At 35.9% G+C, this 21685-nt stretch overlaps 2 protein-coding genes across 4 annotated transcripts; one reads left to right on the top strand and one right to left on the bottom strand.

Moving 5' to 3' along the window:
* Positions 1–228: 228 nt before the first annotated feature.
* Ttc30 (tetratricopeptide repeat domain 30) lies at positions 229–14431 on the top strand. 2 transcript variants are annotated; one of them, XM_019052992.2, is made up of 13 exons: positions 231–526; positions 2289–2354; positions 2727–2936; positions 3610–3735; positions 4798–4933; positions 5781–5945; positions 6713–6981; positions 8226–8422; positions 9818–10028; positions 10248–10423; positions 11264–11359; positions 12117–12229; positions 13660–14431. In XM_019052992.2, exons 1-13 carry the CDS (start codon positions 467–469, stop codon positions 13788–13790), a joined length of 1956 nt encoding a protein of 651 aa, XP_018908537.1. In that variant the 5' UTR covers positions 231–466; the 3' UTR covers positions 13791–14431. The 2 variants fall into 2 exon arrangements, with proteins under 2 accessions (XP_018908538.1, XP_018908537.1); XM_019052993.2 differs by lacking the exon at positions 2727–2936 and having other exon boundaries at positions 229–526.
* LOC109038059 (uncharacterized) lies at positions 14094–21672 on the bottom strand. 2 transcript variants are annotated; one of them, XM_019052995.2, is made up of 4 exons: positions 21436–21672; positions 19147–19663; positions 17126–17686; positions 14094–16331 (listed from the first exon to the last, which is right to left on the bottom strand). In XM_019052995.2, exons 2-3 carry the CDS (start codon positions 19582–19584, stop codon positions 17168–17170), a joined length of 957 nt encoding a protein of 318 aa, XP_018908540.2. In that variant the 5' UTR covers positions 19585–19663; positions 21436–21672; the 3' UTR covers positions 14094–16331; positions 17126–17167. The 2 variants fall into 2 exon arrangements, with proteins under 2 accessions (XP_018908540.2, XP_018908539.2); XM_019052994.2 differs by having other exon boundaries at positions 14094–17686.
* Between the last annotated feature and the right edge of the window lie 13 nt (positions 21673–21685).

The following is a 21685-nucleotide window of genomic DNA, read 5'->3' on the forward strand; positions in this document are numbered from 1 at the left end:
TCATTCGTCTCTAATATATTCAGTATTATATACTTCTCATTTTATATCTTAATTTAAATTTTTTCATACCTCCTACACGAGAAAAACGCATGGAAAAAGTTCCGAAGTGAGAAGAGGGGGAAAAAAATTAGTATAAAATGATTTGAAATTTACACATCACTGGAGCTGCATGACAACCGCGTGTTTATTATGTTTTGTTCGTTTACTGACTGTCATCGTGTTTTTTTGTTGGTTTGCTATCACAAAAAATTTAGAAGGGTGATCATGATGATGTAAAGTTGAAAAAATCAAGTATCTTGGATGTAAAGCTCAATTTATTTCAGCTCAATTTCACTTTGATCTCTCTCGTTAGCTTTTTCTTATCACCAATCTTTGTCAGTAAATAATGTGTTCCTCATCTAGCAAATGCTGTACGAAGTGCTCCTTCTTTTAGTCAAGGCTTACACTCAATGTATCAAAGTTAATTATGTCTTTCGGAGCAAATCATACGAAAGAGGGAGACTTCACAAAGACAATATACACTCTGGTAAGTAACTCACACTTTACAACCCTTTTAACATAAAAAAATGGTTTGGATGGAGGTGGAATACAAATGATCCAGCAATCTGAACATTACTTATGAAATCATATTAATGGACCACTAGACAGGGTACGAATTTTTGCATTCTAATACATGTTTCTGAACCAAAATTTCACGTAGAGTACGATTCGCGCAACAAAAGTTATTGAAACCAACTCTTAGCGAAGATATTAACGTTTTTATTTCACATTAGTTAGAAGGAATTTGAACTGCCCGCTCACAAGAAACTCAAAGCTCTACGTGAGTCAAATCGCGCACTACAACGGTTTCAGCAAGCTTCTCAATCGAGCAATGTTCATTTCCCACCATGTGTTGTTCAAACTATAAGCAATTCGCTATAGCTGAGCCAAAGCGTCAGGACTGAGGTTGCCAGATATATATATTGCTGAGACGTTGATGATAACGTTTAGCACGTGATGTGAATCACGTATAGCATTGAGTTTTCATGAGCGGGTGGTTTCAATTCACGCATCAAGAATCATCAAATATCTTCGTAAGGAGTTAATTTCGGTAATTTTCGTTGTGCGTATCGTGTTCTCCGTGAAATTTTAGTCAGGAAACATGTATCAGAATGCTGAAATTCGTACCTTGTCTAGTGGTCTATTGCGAAGATACGGAGAGGGGATGAAGGTGATGCACATTCGTGGCTATTCTATTGAGGCATTTCAATTCACAGCGCATGGGCAGATTCAGATGGATTCCTTTCATATTTATTTGAAGATTTTTGCCTGTGGATGCACTCCGAATAATTTGCTTGTCCCTTTTCCAGTCTAAACTATCCCACTGCATTGCCATTTAATGTGGAGCAACTGTAAATTCGCTAAATCGTTTTATATAAATGCAAAAGCTAGCTATCAAAATGTTGCTTAAATTACCTAAAACTTATCCGTCCGTTGAAATCTTCAATCTTTAATGCGCCTAATTTCGATGAGCTCTACTGCTTGTCCCTTGTTTTTCGTCAAGCTCAAGTGACGTCGTTGAACTGGCATGCGATATATCGCACCGGTTAGGTCAAAAATCTTGGCAGATTTGGAATTTGTAGCCAAATGATGGATGATAACCCCTGTGTATGAGCCTAAAAAATCATTTTAGACCTAAAAATTGGCAAAATTTAGAGAAGTGAAATCAGAATAGTGCTAGGAATTACACCTCGCATCCAATAAAGAAACCGATAGCTGTATTAAGCGCGAAGTATTTTTCCTAACGCTATCTCCTTTCATTTCTCTAACTTCTGCCCATATTTTGGTTTAGAATGATTCTTTAGGCTTATACGCAGGGGCTATCATCCTTTTTTCGCTACAAATTCAAAATCTGCCGAGATTTTTACATATGTATGTTAAATTATCTTTTTCTCAGTTCCAGGTGGAATCACCTACCCCAGTTTAGGGAAAGTTTTGATGTTTGTTTGTTCAATCGTTCTATTTCTAATGTTCTGTTTGTAAGTTGTGGCTGTTAAACCTGCTCCATAAGTTCTTTTTGCTCCTGGTAGTGTTTTCCTTTGTAAAAATTTGTTTGTTGTACTTCTATATGAAAATGAAAATTATTCATTCATTCATTCAATATTGTTCTCATTGTTGGTGCTGAATCTCGGGTTCATTTTGGGTCTATCAGTTACTAAATTTTTTTATTTACCATTTTCTGAACAGAAAATTTCTAGTGCTCACCCTCTCAAAATGGTGATAGTAATTGATGTCTTCCTTTTTCCCAGGTCAAAAATCAGCAGTACAGTGAAGTTATTCCATTTTTGACCATGATCTTAGAATCAAACCAAAATGTAAGTATCAGCATAACAATCTTGCGTAAAGGAAGTTCAGAGATTTCTACAATTACCTTTTTCTAAATTGTCTAAGCTAACTCCCATTTGGGACCATTAAGGTCCTTGGAGTCTTTAGAGTCCTGGAAGTTCCACTGTCGATATAGGAATCGTGATATTGAATTTTCTTTCCCCTTCAAATAGTGGATAAACTATTCTGAAAGGACTCTTCATGGAGTGGCTCAGAAATATTACAACCCAATCACTTGACTGTTCAAATGTTCAGCTTTGTTCCACATTCTTAGTTTTAACCCTAATCTCCGTCTGAAATTTGAAAATTTGTTCACTCATTTTCGCCTTGTCGCTCAATTTGCTGGAATGATTATTCAACAGTCTCGTGCCGCTCTTTCGTTACTTGGACACTCATATTTCTACTCACAAGACTTCGTAAGTGCTGCCAATTGCTACGAACAACTGATGCTTTTGCACCCGGAAGAAGTGGACTACAAGCTATACTATGCACAGTCCTTGTACCAAGCTAACCTCTTTCATGAAGCCCTGAAGATGACACACGCAATAGATGATAGCTCTTATTCCAATAAGGTCACTTTTGTTCTTCATTTCAACTCTCTCTTCATCATGATAAAATAGGTTTTTATAGCTTAAAGACAGACGCATCAAAGACATCAAATTTACAATACAAAATATTGAACACAAATTTGTTAAACAGACCATAAACAGAAGTATTTTTTTTACAAGAAAAATACATAAGAAATACAAATTACTTCTCTTTACTTCTTTGATCACAAATTGTCTATGTACAATTCTTGAACTCTGACCATATGTACGACTCATCTTTACAAGCTTTTTTATTTACTGTTTTCATTCTCATAAAAAATCTCTGAGTTATTTACAAGGTGTGCTATTAGGAAAGGGACCCTTGCGCGTGGAGGAATATTTTCCTGGAGGTTATCATGCAGAGAAGAGGAGGGATAAGAATACATCAAGGATATAATAATTAATTATTATTTTTTTCCTCAGAAATTGTCAGAGTAGTAATTTTGATTCTAGTAGCTCTTTGCTGTTATGTTACCACCATATCTGTAGGAACTTGAACAACAATCTGCCAATCAAATTTACAACCACAATTTGGTGAAATTCCAGAGTAGGTAGATGATTCTTCTAGCTCACCTCAAGTGAATCCAGGTGTTTATTTCTTAATGCTATCAGGAAAAAAATGGTCGAATCTTATACTTTTATGTTGACTTTTTCATAGGTAAACAAACTAAGAGCTGCTATCAAATATAGCGAGGAGGACCTTCCAGCGGCCAGAGCCCTTTTGGAAAGTTGCGACCCTGAAGATCCAGATACTGTCATCAATTACGGCTGTTTGCTTTACAAGGTAAAAAAACAGAAATGACGACTTTAATCAGGAAGTGTCACAAGTCAATATTTCAAATTGTAGCATCAATGCAATTTTGGAAGGGGATAATAGGAGCCTGGAGTTTTAAAAACTTGCAACCTAAGGACGAATGTAGATAATTATTGAAGATGTAAAAACTGAGCTTTCCTAAGCTAACTCTCCACCTTCAAAGTAGATTTTGATATATTGATGGCAAAAGTGCAATACCATGTATCTCCATCTTTGATTTTAATTTTAATTAACTTTGTAAAAATGAACATGGTGCTCTGCACCTATATCTTCTTCTTTTTCTACTCCTAAAATCCTTTGTGCGCGCAACATTTGTTTCTCTCCTCAAAATTATATGTCTTTATCCTGTTGAGACATTATTATTCTGTTATTCATAGCTATAATTGTTTACATTTCCATTCTGAAAGGTAACAGTAAATGCACATCTGCAAAAAAAATATGCAAAAAAATGTATCACCATTGTGGTGTTTCCAAATCTCCGCTCCTACTTCTTCTTCTTCTTCTTCTTCTTTTTTTTTGAAGAGAAACAAGCCATCTTTATAGCTTAAAAGTTATACAGAATATTCTGCTATTAGAGAAGAAAAATCCAGGAAGTGCTTAAAAAATTATGTTGATTCATTTTCCCAAGAAACAGTAAAGTATGATAGGAAGCCTGCAACGTCACAAACAGCGATTTGTGGTTTCGCTTTTTTGTCATCGATTTGTGGTTTCGCACTTTTGTCATCGATACGTAGACATACAGTTTGTTTATTAGCGCATGAGCACTAATTATTTCCTATTCTGCTGGATGACCTTGCGTGAACTTTAGTGAGTGATTGAGAATGTCTCAAAGCAGGGACCATTAATTCTTCCTCCAAATTTTGCACCCAGTCACTTGCTCGCCTCCAGTTCGGCATTAGTTTGTCGATGTCAGCTTCCTGGCAGTTTTTATTAGTTTCTGACAACCAACAGATGCCCGATATAACATGTTGATAATGTTTGTTTGGTGCTCTGAATGCTGCGAGTAACGTGAACAACTTCTGTTGATTGCAGGAAGGACTCTATGAAGAAGCATTACAAAAATTTTCCGCTGGAATGGCGGTTGCTGGCTATAGTCATCATCTCTCATACAATTTAGCTCTCTGTTATTACAGGCTAAAGGAATTTACCCTAGCCTTGAAGCATATCGGTACTTTATACATAATTATCATGTGCACCGTTTATGTTCTTAATGATGTTACAATTCAAGAAGTTCAAATTTGTGAACTTCAGATGCACCCTCCAGTGAATTGAATTCGTTTTGATTGAAGTTTCACTAACGTTTAAACCATAAAAATCGATGAAAGTAAGACACATTCACTAAAACTCATGCACAATTCTCTTTTGGAGAATTTTTTTTTCAGGAGAAGTTGCAGATTCATTTTTTAATCTATTTCTTTTGTTTGGCTGCAGTATGAGACCTTAAAGTTTAAAATTGAAGCATCAAAGCAAAGAATTTTGATGGCAAACTCGCTTTCTTTGTTTAGTTTCTCTTCTGAAAAAGAATTCTGAGGTTTCTTTTTGAAGGGACAAGGTCTAAGGTGATAATAGTAAAACCTCAAGAAAAAACCTCCCAAATCGACTATTTTTATTCCAGACCTGTTCCACTTTCAAAGTTAAATTCACCATATTTAATATAAGGCCCTTATTTATAAATTATTTTATCAGCAGTAAAATTCATCTGTACTTAATCTAAGTTGCATGTATTTTTGTGATTTATTTATCGCTGTTGTACCAAATTTTGACAGGAAAGTAAAAGACACAAACAGACATCCTTTTATTCTATGCATGGTATTATTCTAGGCACAATTGTAGATTCTTAAGTTTTTATTTCAATGACCTCCGTGCCTAAATGGAATTATAGCACTAAATTGACTGAATTTTGTTTTTTTTTTTTTTTTGCAATGAAGCACCTGTGCCTACAGTAAATGTCTTTGACATTTGCTGCTAATATGACCCAAGTAATGAGGAAGTGTGTTTTTACTTCTCTCTACTAGCGGATATCATAGAACGCGGAATTCGAGAACATCCAGAACTCAGTGTTGGAATGATCACAGAGGGAATTCAAATGCGCAGCGTTGGAAACACCACCACTCTTCATGAAACTGCTCTGATAGAAGCATTCAATCTCAAAGCAGCCATTGAATATCATCTGAAAAATTGTAAGTTACCATTAAGTCTTTTTACTCTTCAAAGAAATCTTAATTTTACATTTGAATATTATTTTGAGTAAACTCTAAATTCCATATTGTGTTTTATCAGAGATCATGGGTGGCGGTAGCCACCTCCGGACAAAGTCTAAACTCGACAACACTGGAAAGCCTCCAAACGAAAAAGGTGGCAGCCATATGATTTTCACTGATAGAAAGAAACCATATAATTTTTCATTTTTTTTCTCACTTATTTTCAAGTAGGTTTTTATTCTCCTTTCCGATTCCTCTATTTTGATTTTTGATTTCTGGGAAAAAAGGATCTTTGTACATGTATGCAAAACATCCCCATCAGCAATTTTTGTCAAGTTGGTGACAAGTCACTGTCCTCCATAAATGGTCCATTTCATCCAGGATAAAAGGTAGTTGATCTAATTTCATTTGAATCTTAATTCAGAAGATTGTAGTTCCGTTCTTTTGTCTTTACTAATATTCACAAAACTGAAGCTGGGACTTAGAAGTATTCAGCCAGGTATTTTTCAGGACTGTAAGAGGAGAACTTCAGTTCCTTCTCTCATTCTCTAAAAATGCACTGCTGTAAGCTAGTAATCATTACCTGTATGCAAGTAGTTACGAGAACATTGTCGAAGTGTTAATTTGTCTGTATGACAAACTTAATGTTGTATCAACGTTTTTGGAACCCATCTACGGAGTGAAAATCTTCTATCTTAGGCTAGTTATATTTTATCAGTTAATATAGTGTTCTTGCATGGTTTTAGTTGACAGCGCAAAAGAGGCAATTACTGACATGCCGCCTCGCTTTGAGGAAGAACTAGACGCAGTAACTTTGCACAACCAAGCCCTGGTGAACATCGACGAACGACCAAACGAGGGTTATGAGAAACTCCAGTTCCTCCTTCACCAAAATCCTCTTCCCCCAGAAACTCTTCCAAACATCCTCCTGCTTTATTGCAAATTTGACTGCCATAATTTAGCTGCAGACGTTCTTGCTGAGAATAGTCATTTAACTGCCACGCATCTTTCCCCGGTGAGCATTTCAAAATTTGTGTATTTAACCATCCGCAACAGCACTAACTCCTTAAGGAATCTTAGATTTCATTCACTGCCACAGAGGGTGGTATATCAGAACTACAGTGTCTCAAAAAGCCAGGGGTTCAAAAAGTTCTTTGCCTCTACACTTTTTGAGGTATCTGTCACATTGCTGTCCGCGCAAGATTGCGTCCTTCACTATTCTCTTAGGACTATTTATGATTCAGCGCGTCATAAAATTTACATTGCAAAAAGTAACGGGTTTAGCAATGTCCTCTTCAAAACCAATACATTGAATGGTTTCTTTCAAAAAGTGGTGCATCCATATCGACGATGTAAGTCGGCAATCACATAACTCGGATTGCAACATCGCAGATTTCCTGTCATACTTTGTTTTTTAAACGGAAAACTACTCAATGGCAATTCTTTAAAACTGCCGTGATTTACTTCTCTGTTCGAAGGAAATTCTGCATAAACTTCAAGGAATGATGTCAATTTGTTCTCCTTTAAAAAAATAACATAGCGGCGGCGGAGATTTTCAGACACCGCAAAAGAGTTATGTGATTGCCGACTTACACCGTCGATATGAAGGAAGAACACTAAAATTTAAAAAATAAAAATCCTGAAAACCTGAATGCCCTCTGCCTTCATATTTTGTCCCTCTCTCTAGTTGTCTTCAAATTTCTCTTGCGACCGGCCGGTTGGCCAGTCAAGTGTTGTTTGCACCTCTGCAAAAATTCCTCAACTATTTTATTCCATCTCGAGTGAACTGTGATCATCAATTTCCTTGAAAATTTCTGATACTTTTTCGCTTTGTTAATGAGCAATACTAAACGAAAAGCAAGCCAAGAGATAATGTTTTGTTTAAAACGTGAGTAGTTTCAAAAGATTTTGCAAAATCGCAATGCTAACATATGCCATCACTTCTCAGCATAAAAGCGGACGAAATAAGCCTAAAACTAGGCTTTACAAACTAACAAAAGATGTCACTATTTACCGTATTACTTGTGTAGTTTTGAATTTTTTTGCGTCTTTGCTTTCTACAGAATTTTATGTCGCATGATGTTTGAAAAAACTTTCATAATTCAGAAGAAAATTAAGTAATTCTACACTCAAAGGAACTTGCTTCAATATAATGATTAAAGAATAAATTAAAATATCTTCATCTTATGTTTACGCATATGTTCTTCTTCATATATTTCCTCACCGTTTTATTGTTGCAACGTTTTAAAATTGTTACAGTATCTGTATAAGTTCATTGATGCCTTGATCACTCAGCAAACTGCGCCTGAGGAGGCCTACAGGAGGTTTGATGAAATGGCGTCGAAACTAGCAGAACAAATGCGGAAGCTATCAAAGCAGGTTCAAGAAGCGAAGATGGGTCAGGATAATGGGACATTGAAAAAACTTTTAGTAGAATATGATGATTTACTGGACAAGTAAGTTACACTGCTCAAGTAAGTCCTTAAGCAGTAAGTTTTACTGCTTTCAATTATTTTTAAATTGACAAAATTGCATTGGTTTAAATGATTTTTCATTTTAAAATTATTGTATTTTAATAAATACTGCCTAATTATCCACTGCTTTGAATGGGACAAATTTGAACAAGTAAAAAAGTGGTTCTTATAACTTACATAGAGCGTTGAAAAAGTTTTGCACATTCAGTTTTTAAGCAAACACAAGTAACTATTGATCTACAGTTTATGTGTGCTTAAAGTCAGCTTAATTACTTGAACAACGAGACCAATATTAGCTCTTTAGGTTAAATAGTGACTGAGAAATGGGGTTTTGAAAATGACTTGCCAAGAGACCCCCTCCAGGATTTTTAGTTATATGAGGAATCAAACATTTTGTATCTGAAAGTCAAACAGTGAACAAAGAGTACTACTGCTCCGTTTCGACAATGGTACAGCAGCACATTGCCAAAAAAAGGCCATATATATTTAAGACTCCTAAATGTTGCATCAGGATAATGCGCGCCTGCACATGGACCTGCTCACACTGGAGTTTATGAAAAAAAACAACATTAGTGTGCGAGAGAGACAGAAAATAGCCATGCAACACGCTTAAGTGCGCGAAAGAGACAGAAGATAGCCAGGCGGCTTGCTTATGTATGCGAGAGAGACAGAAAGTAGCCAGGCGGCACCCTTAAGTGTGCGAGAGAGACAGAAAACAGCCAGGCGGCACGCTTAAGTGTGGGAGAGAGACAGAAAATTGCCTGGCGGGTTGCTTGCATGTGCGAGAGAGACAGAAAACAGCCAGGCGGCACGCTTAAGTGTGCGAGAGAGACAGAAAATAGCCAGGTGGCACGCTTAAGTGTGTGAGAGAGACAGAAAATAGCCAGACGGCTCGCTTATGTATGCGAGAGAGACAGAAAGTAGCCAGGCAGCACCCTTAAGTGTGCGAGAGAGACAGAAAACAGCCAGGCGGCACGCTTAAGTGTGCGAGAGAGACAGAAAATCGCCTGGCGGGTTGCTTGCATGTGCGAGAGAGACAGAAAACAGCCAGGCGGCACGCTTAAGTGTGCCAGAGAGACAGAAAATTGCCCGACAGGACTTGGGTCGTTTTTCCGTAGATATTAGACTTTTTTGATGCGCTCATCGTAATTTTCAAGCAAATTTACCTTCTGAAAGTGAATTCAGTTGGCTGTATCTCTTGTGTGTGACAGACCCATTATGCCCAGGGTTGTGATGAGGAATTCAAGTCTCCCAAGAATCGAAGGGTAAAGTAATATGCTCTTGTTTGTGAGGGAGACAAGTTGTTAATTTAAAATCTGTACGGCTATGGTTCATACGAAGTTAAAATTACTGTTATTACTTTAAACTTCATTGCAGGTACATTCCGGTAATGATGGCTCAAGCAAAAATCTTTTGGGACAAAGAGAACTACAACCAGGTGGAGAAAATTTTTCACAAATCAGTGGAATTTTGCAAAGAAAATGACACATGGCGGTTACACGTAGGGCATGTTCTTTTCATGCAGGACAACAAATTCAAAGAGGCAACTGGATTCTATGAGCCACTGGTCAAGAAGTATTACTCCAATGTAAGCATTCCTTTCTGATATCTGATGCAATGATGGATTTTATGATCTCGGTAGTTACTACACTGCAAATAAAATTATTCTGTTTTGCTTCATAAGAAAGAAAAATGAAAAGGACATGCATTCTCATCTGTTTGATTCCTAACTGAAGGAGTGGAAACAGGCTCTGTCCAACAAATTGTGTTAGTGTATCTTTTCAACGGATTATGGTTGCTTTTTCAGATTTTGAAAGTAAGTGCTGTTGTTCTCGCAAATCTGTGTGTGTCGTACATTATGACAGCACAAAATGAAGAGGCGGAGGAACTGATGAGGAAAATAGAGAAAGAAGAGGAAAGATTAGCGTATGAAGAACCCAAGAAAAAAGTTTATCACCTCTGCATCGTTAATTTAGTGATTGGGTAAGAGACGCTTTATTATAAGTTCAATGATTCTCTGAGTTTTCAGTTTTTATCATAGTATTGTCTATCGGCGCATGGTAACTATGTCTCGATGGCTAAGGTTGAAAAATGTGTCATTTTCAATCATGGCATTGGGAATCTTCTCTCTTAATTTTTACGACATACAAATAAGTAACAGTTTTTGTGGTGTTTTCTGTGAATTTTTTCACAATGTAAAAATATTTACAGAAAATTTCAGAGACATTTCGGTTAGTTTTTGTGTAAAAACAAAGAAGCAGGTGAAAAGTATCGACATGCTGTGTTGAAAGCGCTTGCCTGTGTGTTTCTGAATTTTCATTGTGACATCCTTAACTCTTTCTTTTAAAAAATGTGAGTACAGTTTTCAACATGTAATCAATTAGGTTGGCTAGTCGATAAGCTTCATGTATAACATAACATAGAATATGAAGTCCAGAGCCAAATTTAGGTGAGTATTACTGGTGCTTTGACAGCAGGCAGCAAATTTTTCGAGGCAGAGAACAAAACAATGTAAAATCTCCATTTTCATTCCCACATGTACTAATTGTCGATGTGTTAAATTAGAGAATTTTGATAATTTTGCCTAGGGAAAACCTAACGATATAAGGAAACTTTTTTCTATTAAGTCTGTGGACACCCTAGATTTGTACAAAAAACCCGCATTTTCAATGAAGATGCTTAAATTATTATGATGAATGGATTTTTAGCTTTTTAAGCACCAACTAAATCATGTGATTTAGAAGGATCAACAATATGAGAAACTATCGAACAATTCAGAATTCAGGTCTTTTATAATGAATCCTCAATTTTTTTGTTTTTTAGGACATTGTATTGTGCAAAGGGAAACTATGAATTTGGAATCTCAAGACTCATCAAAAGTTTAGAGCCGTATAATAAAAAACTTGGAACAGATACTTGGTAAGTATTGATTCTGTAATGTTTTGAAAATATTTCTTTTGAGAGGAAAATCATTCGAACGCAGTCAAGATGGAGCCTTGATGTTTCGAAGCAGAACTTTTATTTCTGAAAAAATATTGAGTCTCTGATCCAAATTTTCCCTTGTCTTGCTTAAATACCGTATGTGAAGAAGTAAATTACTTTTTGAAGTAAAATACGTGATTTATTGCCTCTTACATGATTTTTTAGGACTAATTTCTTAGCTTCCTGAAGTGAGTGGCAGAGAGATATTTAATGGAAATAGAACCTTTCCTTTCAATGATCGAAGAACTTGCAAAATTTTATTCATATCAAACTTGAAGTTTTTCATAATGCCTTCATTTGTCATAGTATTGATTCCCAGACAAAAGCATCTAACTGTATTTCAACGTTGTAACATTCTGAATCAAGTATTGTATTTTTCTGAGACACCGTTGTACGGCTCTAGCTGAAACCTTCACTAATTTTCCCCACATGAAAAATATCAGCACAATTTTAGTCAGAAATTGCAAAGTTACTTTCTTGAAAAAACATTGATTTGTTTCAATTAATTTTGTAACCTTGGAATGGAGTTACGTCACTTCTTCTGGGAAGCAATGTCATTAATTTCAGAAAATTAATTTCCTTTTGTAATCGAAGTACCTAATGACAAATAATCATCATGGATCTGAGAGGGTAATGTAAATCTCAGGATTCATGTTTTCACTATTTGCTAAATAAATTCATTCCACGCTTTCAGGTTTTACGCAAAAAGGTGCATGCTCTCATTGATCGAAAATCTAGCAAAAAATATGATCGTAACGCGTGATGCTTTCTATCAAGAATGCCTCATGTTTCTAGAGCAATGCGAATGTAAGTGTACTCTTTATTCCTCAGTGTTTTTTCTCTTTCAGGAAAATTCTGCAAATAATTTTCAATAATTTATCAGGAGGTTCGCTTAACAGATGACATAAGCATTTAACATCTCATGACATTAAATTGGACTGCATTTTGCAATTTGGAACTATAAATTCTGGCTCATGTGAAAAAACACTTATTTACATAGGGAAACTACACATACATACATAGGGGCACATACGTTTTCTTTAAACTGGGCCAGAATTTATAGTTCCAAATTGCAAAATGCAGTCCAATTGGTCATAACAGTTTAAGAGGCTCCGAAATGGACGACTTTAAGACACAATCTAATATTATATATTCGTGAAATCGCCCAAAATTGGCACAATATAATTATTTTGATGGTGCAAGTGTGAAACCACGTATGTTTGCTTGTTACGCTGCAGACCTTCTACCATACTTTATTTTTTCTTTGAGTCACAATAATTTTTGAAAACTCCCTTGATTTTTCTTCTCTGTCAATAGAATATTCTTTATTAATTTCAAGCCATGGGGTTGACTTGTATTTCTTCAAAAAAATAAAACTCGAGTGGGAATTTTGAAACATTGCTATGGAGATATGTGGTTTTGCACTTTGGCAATTGATTTGTGTAAAATTAGATAAAGACTAAAGAATGAGACATGCAGTTCTTAGAGAATGACTCTTCTTGCTTTTGTTTCCAATGTTTTGTCGGTTAAAATGTGTTGTAAACTCATGACCTTCACAAAAATACACAGATGAAAAATTATGGTCGGCAATTTTTTAAAAGAGGAATGATGTCTCAAATTGGTACAAAAATACGGGCGCTTAACATTTTTCTTGCCTGCAAAATGTTGACCTCTTTTATTCAATGAAAAGAGTAATGCCCCAAAAAACGGAACAAGTTGATGGTAAAATTGCAAAAATACTTATTTCGATTGCGGTGTTTTGAAATTCTCACTCCTACTTTTAAGAGGAGACTGAACCAACGTCATGGCTTGAAATTTTCATAGAATATTCTTTACATAGAAGAAAATATCACTGAGGTTTCCAAAAAATGATGTTTAGTATTTTTCTTCTCAGAAAATGAAATATCACAGGCAGTCTGCAATGTTGCACACCGAGATATGCAATTCTGCAGCTTCTTGATATTGATATAAATGGAATGCTATGAGACTCAATTTATTCAATCATTATAAACATAATGATTAAATTCAATATCATTAATTTGTTTTTTCTTTTTTTTTTTTGCATAAATATATATATATTGATGAAGGATCAAATTTTTTCTCAAAACAAGCTTATTGAAGAATTGATCTCTCAATGAGATGATACATTTACATTTTATATCCAGGTATTATTTTTTCATGTATTTGTTGCTAATTTGGATTGCAGAACACTCAAAGATGTGGTTATTTTTTTACAGTGTACGGTCGTGAGGTGCTGACGTCAACCCCAATCATTGTCGGGAATTCAAACTTCCACAACGGCAAAAACACTGTGACCTACGAAGCTAGACTTCTAAAAGCTTTACTGTTGAAAATGCAACTGCATTGAAAATTTCTCTTGGGCTCAGATTCTTGTTAATTTAAAATTTGTCTTTTGAGCAGTTAACGTATGTTATTTCCATAGGAAAACTAAGAGTATTTAAATTAAAACGAATGCAATGGTGTTCTTTCATGCCAAATGTTTCTTCAAAGGAATTAAAAAATGAGTTGTCAGGATTTGAAATTTCTAGGTCTTGCCAGAGTTTGTCAAGGGCTGACATCCCCAAAATTTCTTTCATTGATTTTAAATTCCCTTTAAAAATCTGAAAGTGGTGTCATCAAGCACATCAAAAACAAAAAAAACTTCTTAAACTATTTTGAAAATGATAGTCATTTTATTCTGAAAATAAATCTACATTTACAATATTAACAATAAAAAACATGTATCAGTTTTTCATATTATTCAGGTAAGTGCACTTGAAAAAGCAGAAAGCAAACAAAATTGACAGTTTCTCTTGAAAGTTTGGGGATACAACTCATCCCCACTAAATGAGACTGATCCCTTTGCCATGTACAACAATACGCAACTCATACTGCACCTTCTTTTTCCATAAAAATCTCAAGTTGAAAAATTATCTTCACTTTGATTATAAAAACAGAATAACCGATGATAAATTGATTCTTAAATTGCGGATGTAACTTTAAATAAAATATATTTTAAGGCATTAAAAGCACCACAAATTTTATTTTCTTGTCACAAGAAATTATTGCAAGTCAGAGGTAATTTACAGATATGAATTAATGAACTCTGCAGAGCGAATTCTCCGTATTTTCCTGAGCAATAATTTATTTAAAAAAAAAAAAAAAAAATATGAGCCTTGCATTAATGAACAGAATTAGACTTTTTGGGGTCCCAACCAACTATTAACTTGAAGCCACAGCTCTGCGCTGGGCCAGGTTTGAGCCAAACCCTGAACAAACTTAGCATCAATGTTTACGATATACTGATGATTCTATGATAGACCGCTTTCTTGTCAAGAGTCATGTGAGGAGTGTGACCAACTTATAACTTATTTTGTACTTAATTTATTGCTTAGTTAAGGTATTTTCGTGTTGGTACGGTTGAACATATAACAGAAAATTTTCCTAATTTTGACAGCAATAAAACAATATGAAATGATTTTAACTAATTTTCCTTCCTGTTATTCAAAGAACATGTGATGAATGTTTTGTACTTCGATTTTCAACTTTAGAAAATGAGTTTAGGAATAATAGGAGGTGTTCAAAATTATTCATTTTCGCATATTTTATCATAATACAAGTTCTAGATGCAGCAGGGTCAGATTAAATCATACGATAAAAAATTTAGAATGAAAACTATTGAATGACTTGACGGCCTGTATAAACTTTTAAAACCAAAGAGATTTCATCAAATCTTTTGGGTTGACAACATGATAAACAAACTTTCATGGTCAATAAAACAACAACTTACAACGTCAAATAAAGTTTTGAAAATGCAATTAAAGGGATATAAAATGAATAACAAACTTAGACAAACAATACATGATACTTATGCAAACAGATACACTAACTAAAAATAATGATTTCTCAAAGTAATTTGGAGGGATGATTTGGTCTACATGATTTGGAAATCAATCATAGTATTTTGAATAGAAAAATAGTCCTAGTATAGAAAACGCTTATATATTTGGTAATATTTAACTTACTGTAGAGGGGAAAATGTAGGGCTTATTGCACGGTCAAGAATTATGATGAGCTGAAAAGGCCTCAATACACATGCTTTTATCGCAAAACAAAGGGACATTATGCCATGAGAAAAACATCGTACGGCTATGGGGCAATTTCAAACACAGACTTGAGCCTTATGAAGACTTCATTAGGGTGCAGCTTTTTTCAATTAATGATACTGATGACTTTCAAAATGTCCTAATCTGTGTGACTACAAACGTTAAGGAACGATTTTACATTCATGATTCATCAGTTTGATTTTTTCAAATGATTTACACCCTAGAATGTCATCCCAGCAAGTTTTCTCATTAGAAACAGAGCCTTTTGCTGGTCTGTTGTAAATTTCGTGATTTTCAAAAATCACTTTCCTTAATTGACATTTTCTCAACAATAGAATTTTGATGGAATAGGATGGAAGTATTGCATTATATTTGATGCTCTGCCAAACGTCCTACAATGACTACCACAGAACGCAAGCATCATGAACAATCCACAGGATAGGCTGCTTGCAAAGCCTAGCGTAGGGCAGCGTGAAAGAAAAATCCATGTTGTTGAAGGATTTGTAACAAGGAAATCATCATAAATCAAATGCAGTGCAAACATTGAAAATTGAAAAGAGCCTTTCGCGTAACAATGCATAAATGATTCATCAACTTCTCGGATAAAATTAAAAAAAATTACTCTTTAAAGATACTCTTTTCAAAAAAAAAAAAAAAAAAAACTCTCGAGTCCACTAATTAAAAAACTGATACCTTTATCATTTAAAATCTGAAACTTCGCTCCTATGAACATAGAAATGTGGTGGCTGCTTCAAAATATGTCACCAGCGATACAGGGGCTCAGTTAGGCTGGTCAGATTTTCCTGGAAAATACTTAGACACTTAGTACTCAGCAAGTTTTAGGTAGATTTTCTATGTTTGGGCACAAATTTGTTTCACAGGCTAAAACTTAAGTGTTTATTTTTCAGTATTGTGAGCCGTTCAACTGGAAAATACATACTTTATGATATTGTCTCAGATGTTTAGCAAAATATTTTCATTCTTTGATTTTTTTCGGTCTCTCTGATTTTCTCTGTTTTCCTGCATGCTGGACACCCTGCAGCACATAACCCGCACGGCATACCGCGGCAAACGCACATAAAATAGCAAAATTCACATTCACCACCACATACTGCCAATCCTCTATGCATTAAATTCTTCAATTGATGTAGAGCTGAGAGGGGACTACAAGATTCAGTCTTGTAATATGCACTAGGAGGCATCTATTTAAAAATACAAATTTTATACAGAAATTTCTACAAAAGTCATTGAAGATACTCAGGGACGTTCTTTTATCAATGATTAAAACTAATGATAGTAGGAAGAAACTTCCCCAGGGCTGCCACAGAATTTCGAAAATGAAATTCCCAGACAACCGAAAAAATGCCGGATGATTTAAAAGACAAAATTTGAAATAATTTTCAGGCAAAATTTGTTGTTAGAAATGTCAATCCTATTATAGAAAGTAAATAAAGATGACTTAAGAATTTAACCCGAACACTTTCGTCAATTTTCTCGGCGTTTTCAGGTTTCCCCTGACATTTCCCAGTTTTCTCCGACTGTGACAACACTGGTTCCCCTTTCACTATTATTAAATCATTACTGTCAGAATTCTTACCGAACTATAGATATTTGTGCAGAGACTATCTTGAAACAGTTACTAATGACCGGTTGCCTGAACATGGTCTTCAATTTCGCATTTTCTCTTAAACAACTCGCAGCATGTTGCACACTGGTAGTACCGCTTTGATGAGTGGTAAATCATATGCCGAGCAAGATTATGCTTGTTTGACAAAACTTGATGGCAAACTTTACACGTGAACCTCGCGTGCCTGTGCTTGTTATCAACATGGTGATCCCGGAATTGTCTTGTTCTGAATTTCTGCTTGCACTGTCTGCACGAAAAGCTCAAGTCAGGCAAGTGCGTGAGTTTGTGCGAGGCAAGACTATCGATGCCCTCAAATTTCAGAAAGCAAGTATCACATTCGAACTGATCAAGCTCCTGATTATACGAGATGAGCCACCTCATCATGGATCCGTTTGGATGTAGCTCTTGACAAGTTCCTTTCATTTTGTTTGATGGAGCGAAGTGTAAGAGCCGATGGTCAATATACTTGCGACTCGTTTCACAGACAACACCGCACAGATCGCATCTGAATTCTCCGGAATTGTGACGCACCTAAAAAAAGAAGAGAAAGGGAAAAGTCATGAAATAGAAGAAATTAAAGCGAATTACTCATCATAGCTATCAGCAGGGGTGCACAATATACTAGATCACGCGATAAATTATCGCGTGAAATTGTGGAAGGCCTTCCCGATTTTCGGAAGCGCGATCACGCGATAAAGTATCGCGTGAAAATGTGGAAGCGTCCCAAATTTTGTGGAAATTTTTTTTCTTTCTTTCTTTCTTTTCATTTCTTTTCTCGCTCTTCACTTTGAATCTCATATTTTTCACCGAAACAAAAAAAAGGTAATCACTTTTTGTGGAAGGAGTCACGAAATTGTGGAAATTTTTTGTGGAAGAGGAAAAGCTTATCGCGCGAAATTGTGGAAGCATAGTAAAATGTGCACCCCTGGCTATCAGTTACTGCATCATGTGAAGAGGCATCAGTGAGAGAAATATGAAATTTTAACAAGTGGAAAATCTAAGTATTTTGATCAATTTTCAATTATTATTTGATTGTGCCAAATTTATTTGAAGCTGAGGGATTACTACAATTTGATTAGTCTTCTAGAACATCCCATTTATTCAGGGTTGTAGTCATGGCCAGCCCTGAATAAGGAAACCATTTTTGCCAACCTTGATTAAAATGCGAAAGTATAACTTTGGAGACGGATCATTACAAGGAATTGAAACGGTTTGCCACCGAATGAGGTACAGTTACAAAAGAAAAAGTTCTACAATTTTGAGAATCATCAAAGTAAGTTTGCACCTAAAACCCTTGTTTCCAGCATTGTTTTAATTTTATAAAATATGAAAAAGCAAATAGAAAAAAATTGAACAGATAACTGAGGGAATTTTAAAATGGTAGGGCCAGCAGAAAAATGGAAGGCCAAGAACTTTCTGCACCTTTGGTAGAACTCGCATCAGATAAATTGGCAGTTGTTCACTTTCGGTTTGCGAGCGACTGCGTTGCAGTCTTCCACTGGCTATCAAGGATTGACCGCAGGCAACGATGCCCACGAGAGCAGACGCGAAAATTGGTCTACTGTGCATAACAGTCAAAAGTAAACCAACAATAAAAAGCACCAAATGGAACCACCGCGCGTTAAAATCCAGAAAACTGGAAACCTCAATGTAGAGGGGAAAAGCTCATTCGAGCACAATTTTACCCCAATAAGATATGCTGTTTGGTGCAACACTAGTTAAGACCATACAGGAAGGCAAATGGTTGTGTTGCACCGAATAGCGTATCTCTTTGAGGGAAAATTGTGCTAGAATGACCTTTTTCCCTCTGTATTGAGACTGCCAGTTTTCTGGATTTTAACGCACGTTGGCTACATTTCCAACCTACTGTCTATACAACTTGTGCGTCTATCACAATCAGTTTGGCAAAATTAAACGACTAAAAACTCATCTGACGCAATACCTATGTGCCATTGTTTGGCAAGTTGATTAACTGCAAAAATAATAGGTACCTGTTTATGGGTGTTCAAAGTGAATTGTGACTGGAATCTCATGAGACAAATGTCACACTCAAAATAAATTCCCTCTTCATTTTCCAGAAGATCATCTATTTCTGGGTTCTTGTTAATGACAACAATGCAATTATCAGTGACTTCAGTTTTCACTTCTGCAATTGGAGCAGGTTCTGGCTCTACTGGTTTAATCTTTGCTGAGGTGATTCCTTGAAGTTTTCCTTGAAGTTTTCCCCGCAGACTTTCACTCATTTTAATGATTGTGTCGAGATCATTGTTCATCTCACATTTCACATCCACACGCACAGTGGGCTGTAGGTCACCGTTGGGCTTTTGATCCGAGTCATTGCTGTCGCAGACAACAAATGCGTCGTCATCTTCATCGATCGGTTCTGTTTTGATCTCTTTCTTAATTTGAATCGTTGAGCATTCAGCCATGTTGGAGGAGAGGAAAATCTTTTTAGATACAAAAGAAAGTGAAACACCTATTTGATTCTCAGGCAAAGGAGTACGATTACTGAAACAGGAAAATAAAGCCGAATTTTAATATTCATCCTAGGATACATTGGGCTAAATCTATGGTGAGACGAAAGAAGAACAGGAGGTGAAACCAAATGTGAACCTTTACAAAACGAGGTGGATAACGATGGCTTGACTCGGACACCACCTGTCTAGTTTGCAACAATGAAGACTTCCTATATTATTTTATTATTTAATTAGAGAACTAATCAAAACAATTTTTTTAGAGACATTCATGATTTTAAATATTCAATTTAAGTTTCCAGCAATGAAATCGTCTCAATTGTGCAACAGTTTCCTAATCAGATTTGCTCTCTTTTTCGTTTAGTTTTTAAAGTGCACTTTTCTTGCAATTTTTAGGAAGGTAAGTCGTCAGACTGTAAGTCCATGCACTTTAAGGTGAAGGGCTCGATGTCGAGTAAATTAAATAATTAATTAATAAAATGCTCTTCTTTACTTCCCGAGCAGAATGAGCTTTTCGATCAAACATCCGACAGGCCAATTCCAAGAAAAGCAGAGTTTACAGATGAATTTAATGGCACTATTGCACCAACCATCTTATAGAGACACGGCATTGCCATTGAGTGAGATGTGCGAGGCTTTTAGTTCTTCAGCAGTTGGCACATCCATCTGGACATCCCAGTTGGAGAACAGCAAGTGAGGAAAGAAGAGCCACTCAGCAGGCTGATTTTTGAAATTGATAGACAAATTGATAGACATAGAAGACATAGGGAACATGGAGCGACCCAATTGGCTGATATGGGTAGTTGTTACAGACCAAGGGGGAAAATGATGGACTAACTACAGGATCTCTCATGGGTTGCCGTTAGTTGGGCTATTACCAACCTCCCTTGTTCATTGGAACCACCTGCTTCCACCAATAGGATCCCTCCTGCTCCTCATGTCTTCTTTATCTATCGCTTTGTCTATCAATTTCAATGATCAGCCCCCAGGAACCAACATTTCTTTCGGAAAGTGTGTTAAAAAATACTGACAAATAAATTCACTTGTCAGCCTCTTTTTCTCCTACAATCTGCACATATAACTTCGGTTTTGAGGCTCTTCATGCTGACAGGTTGTTTATAACAGAAATACTTACTTGATGAAATTTTGAAAGTGCCAAAACTCTAGGTTTTGTGTGCAGGGCCATTAGATGATACATATCGACGGCGTAAGACCGCAATCACATAACTCGGTTTGCGATGTCGCAGACTTACTGTCATACCTTATTTTTTAAACGGAAAACTACTTAACGGCAATTCCGTAAAACTGCCTTAAAACTTCGCTGTGCAAAGAAAATCCTGCAAAAACATCAAGGAATGATTTCAATTTGTTCCCCTTTAAAAAATAACACAGAGGCAGAGATTTTCAGACACTGCAAACAAGATATGTGATTGCGGGCTTCCGCCGCCGATATGCAAAATAGAGAGAACTGATGAAAATTTCTCTGAAAAATGGAAGCAATACAAAAAATTTACTTCTGGGTACTAGAGGGGTAAGAAATGAGTTAGTTCTTGAAAAACCAGTATTATTATTGTGGAAAGTTCAAATCTGATAGGTGGCTGGGCCAATGCCTATTTCAGCTGACAATGCGACTTCATCGCCAGCCATGTCTAGGGTCTGGAAGATGAAAAGTTATTGCATGAGAACGGTATACTTATAAGAATGATGCTAATGAGACGTCAGAGAGCACATTTAGCTGAGTTCATGAAGGACACGCTTTCAAAATTGCTTAAAACTAAAGGTAAATAAATAGTTTCTCGTACATACCCTAAATCCTAAATGTGAACTGTTATAGTAATTCAATTCAGCTAAACGGTGAGGAGCGAACTTTTGGATGGCGCTTTTAAAAGTTAGATGGAGGAATTTGATTAAAACACAGTTAGATAGCGGTACTCATTGTAAGTTATTTGATACAGGACAGAAACTTTCCTAACGTTTCTAAATATGTTTTTTCGATAACCTCAAAACCACTCTCAACTTTCTAACCTAAAAGTGCATCTAGCATCATTAATGCGAT

Source organism: Bemisia tabaci, chromosome 10, assembly GCF_918797505.1.
Source record: "Bemisia tabaci chromosome 10, PGI_BMITA_v3".
Lineage (NCBI taxonomy): Eukaryota > Metazoa > Arthropoda > Insecta > Hemiptera > Aleyrodidae > Bemisia > Bemisia tabaci.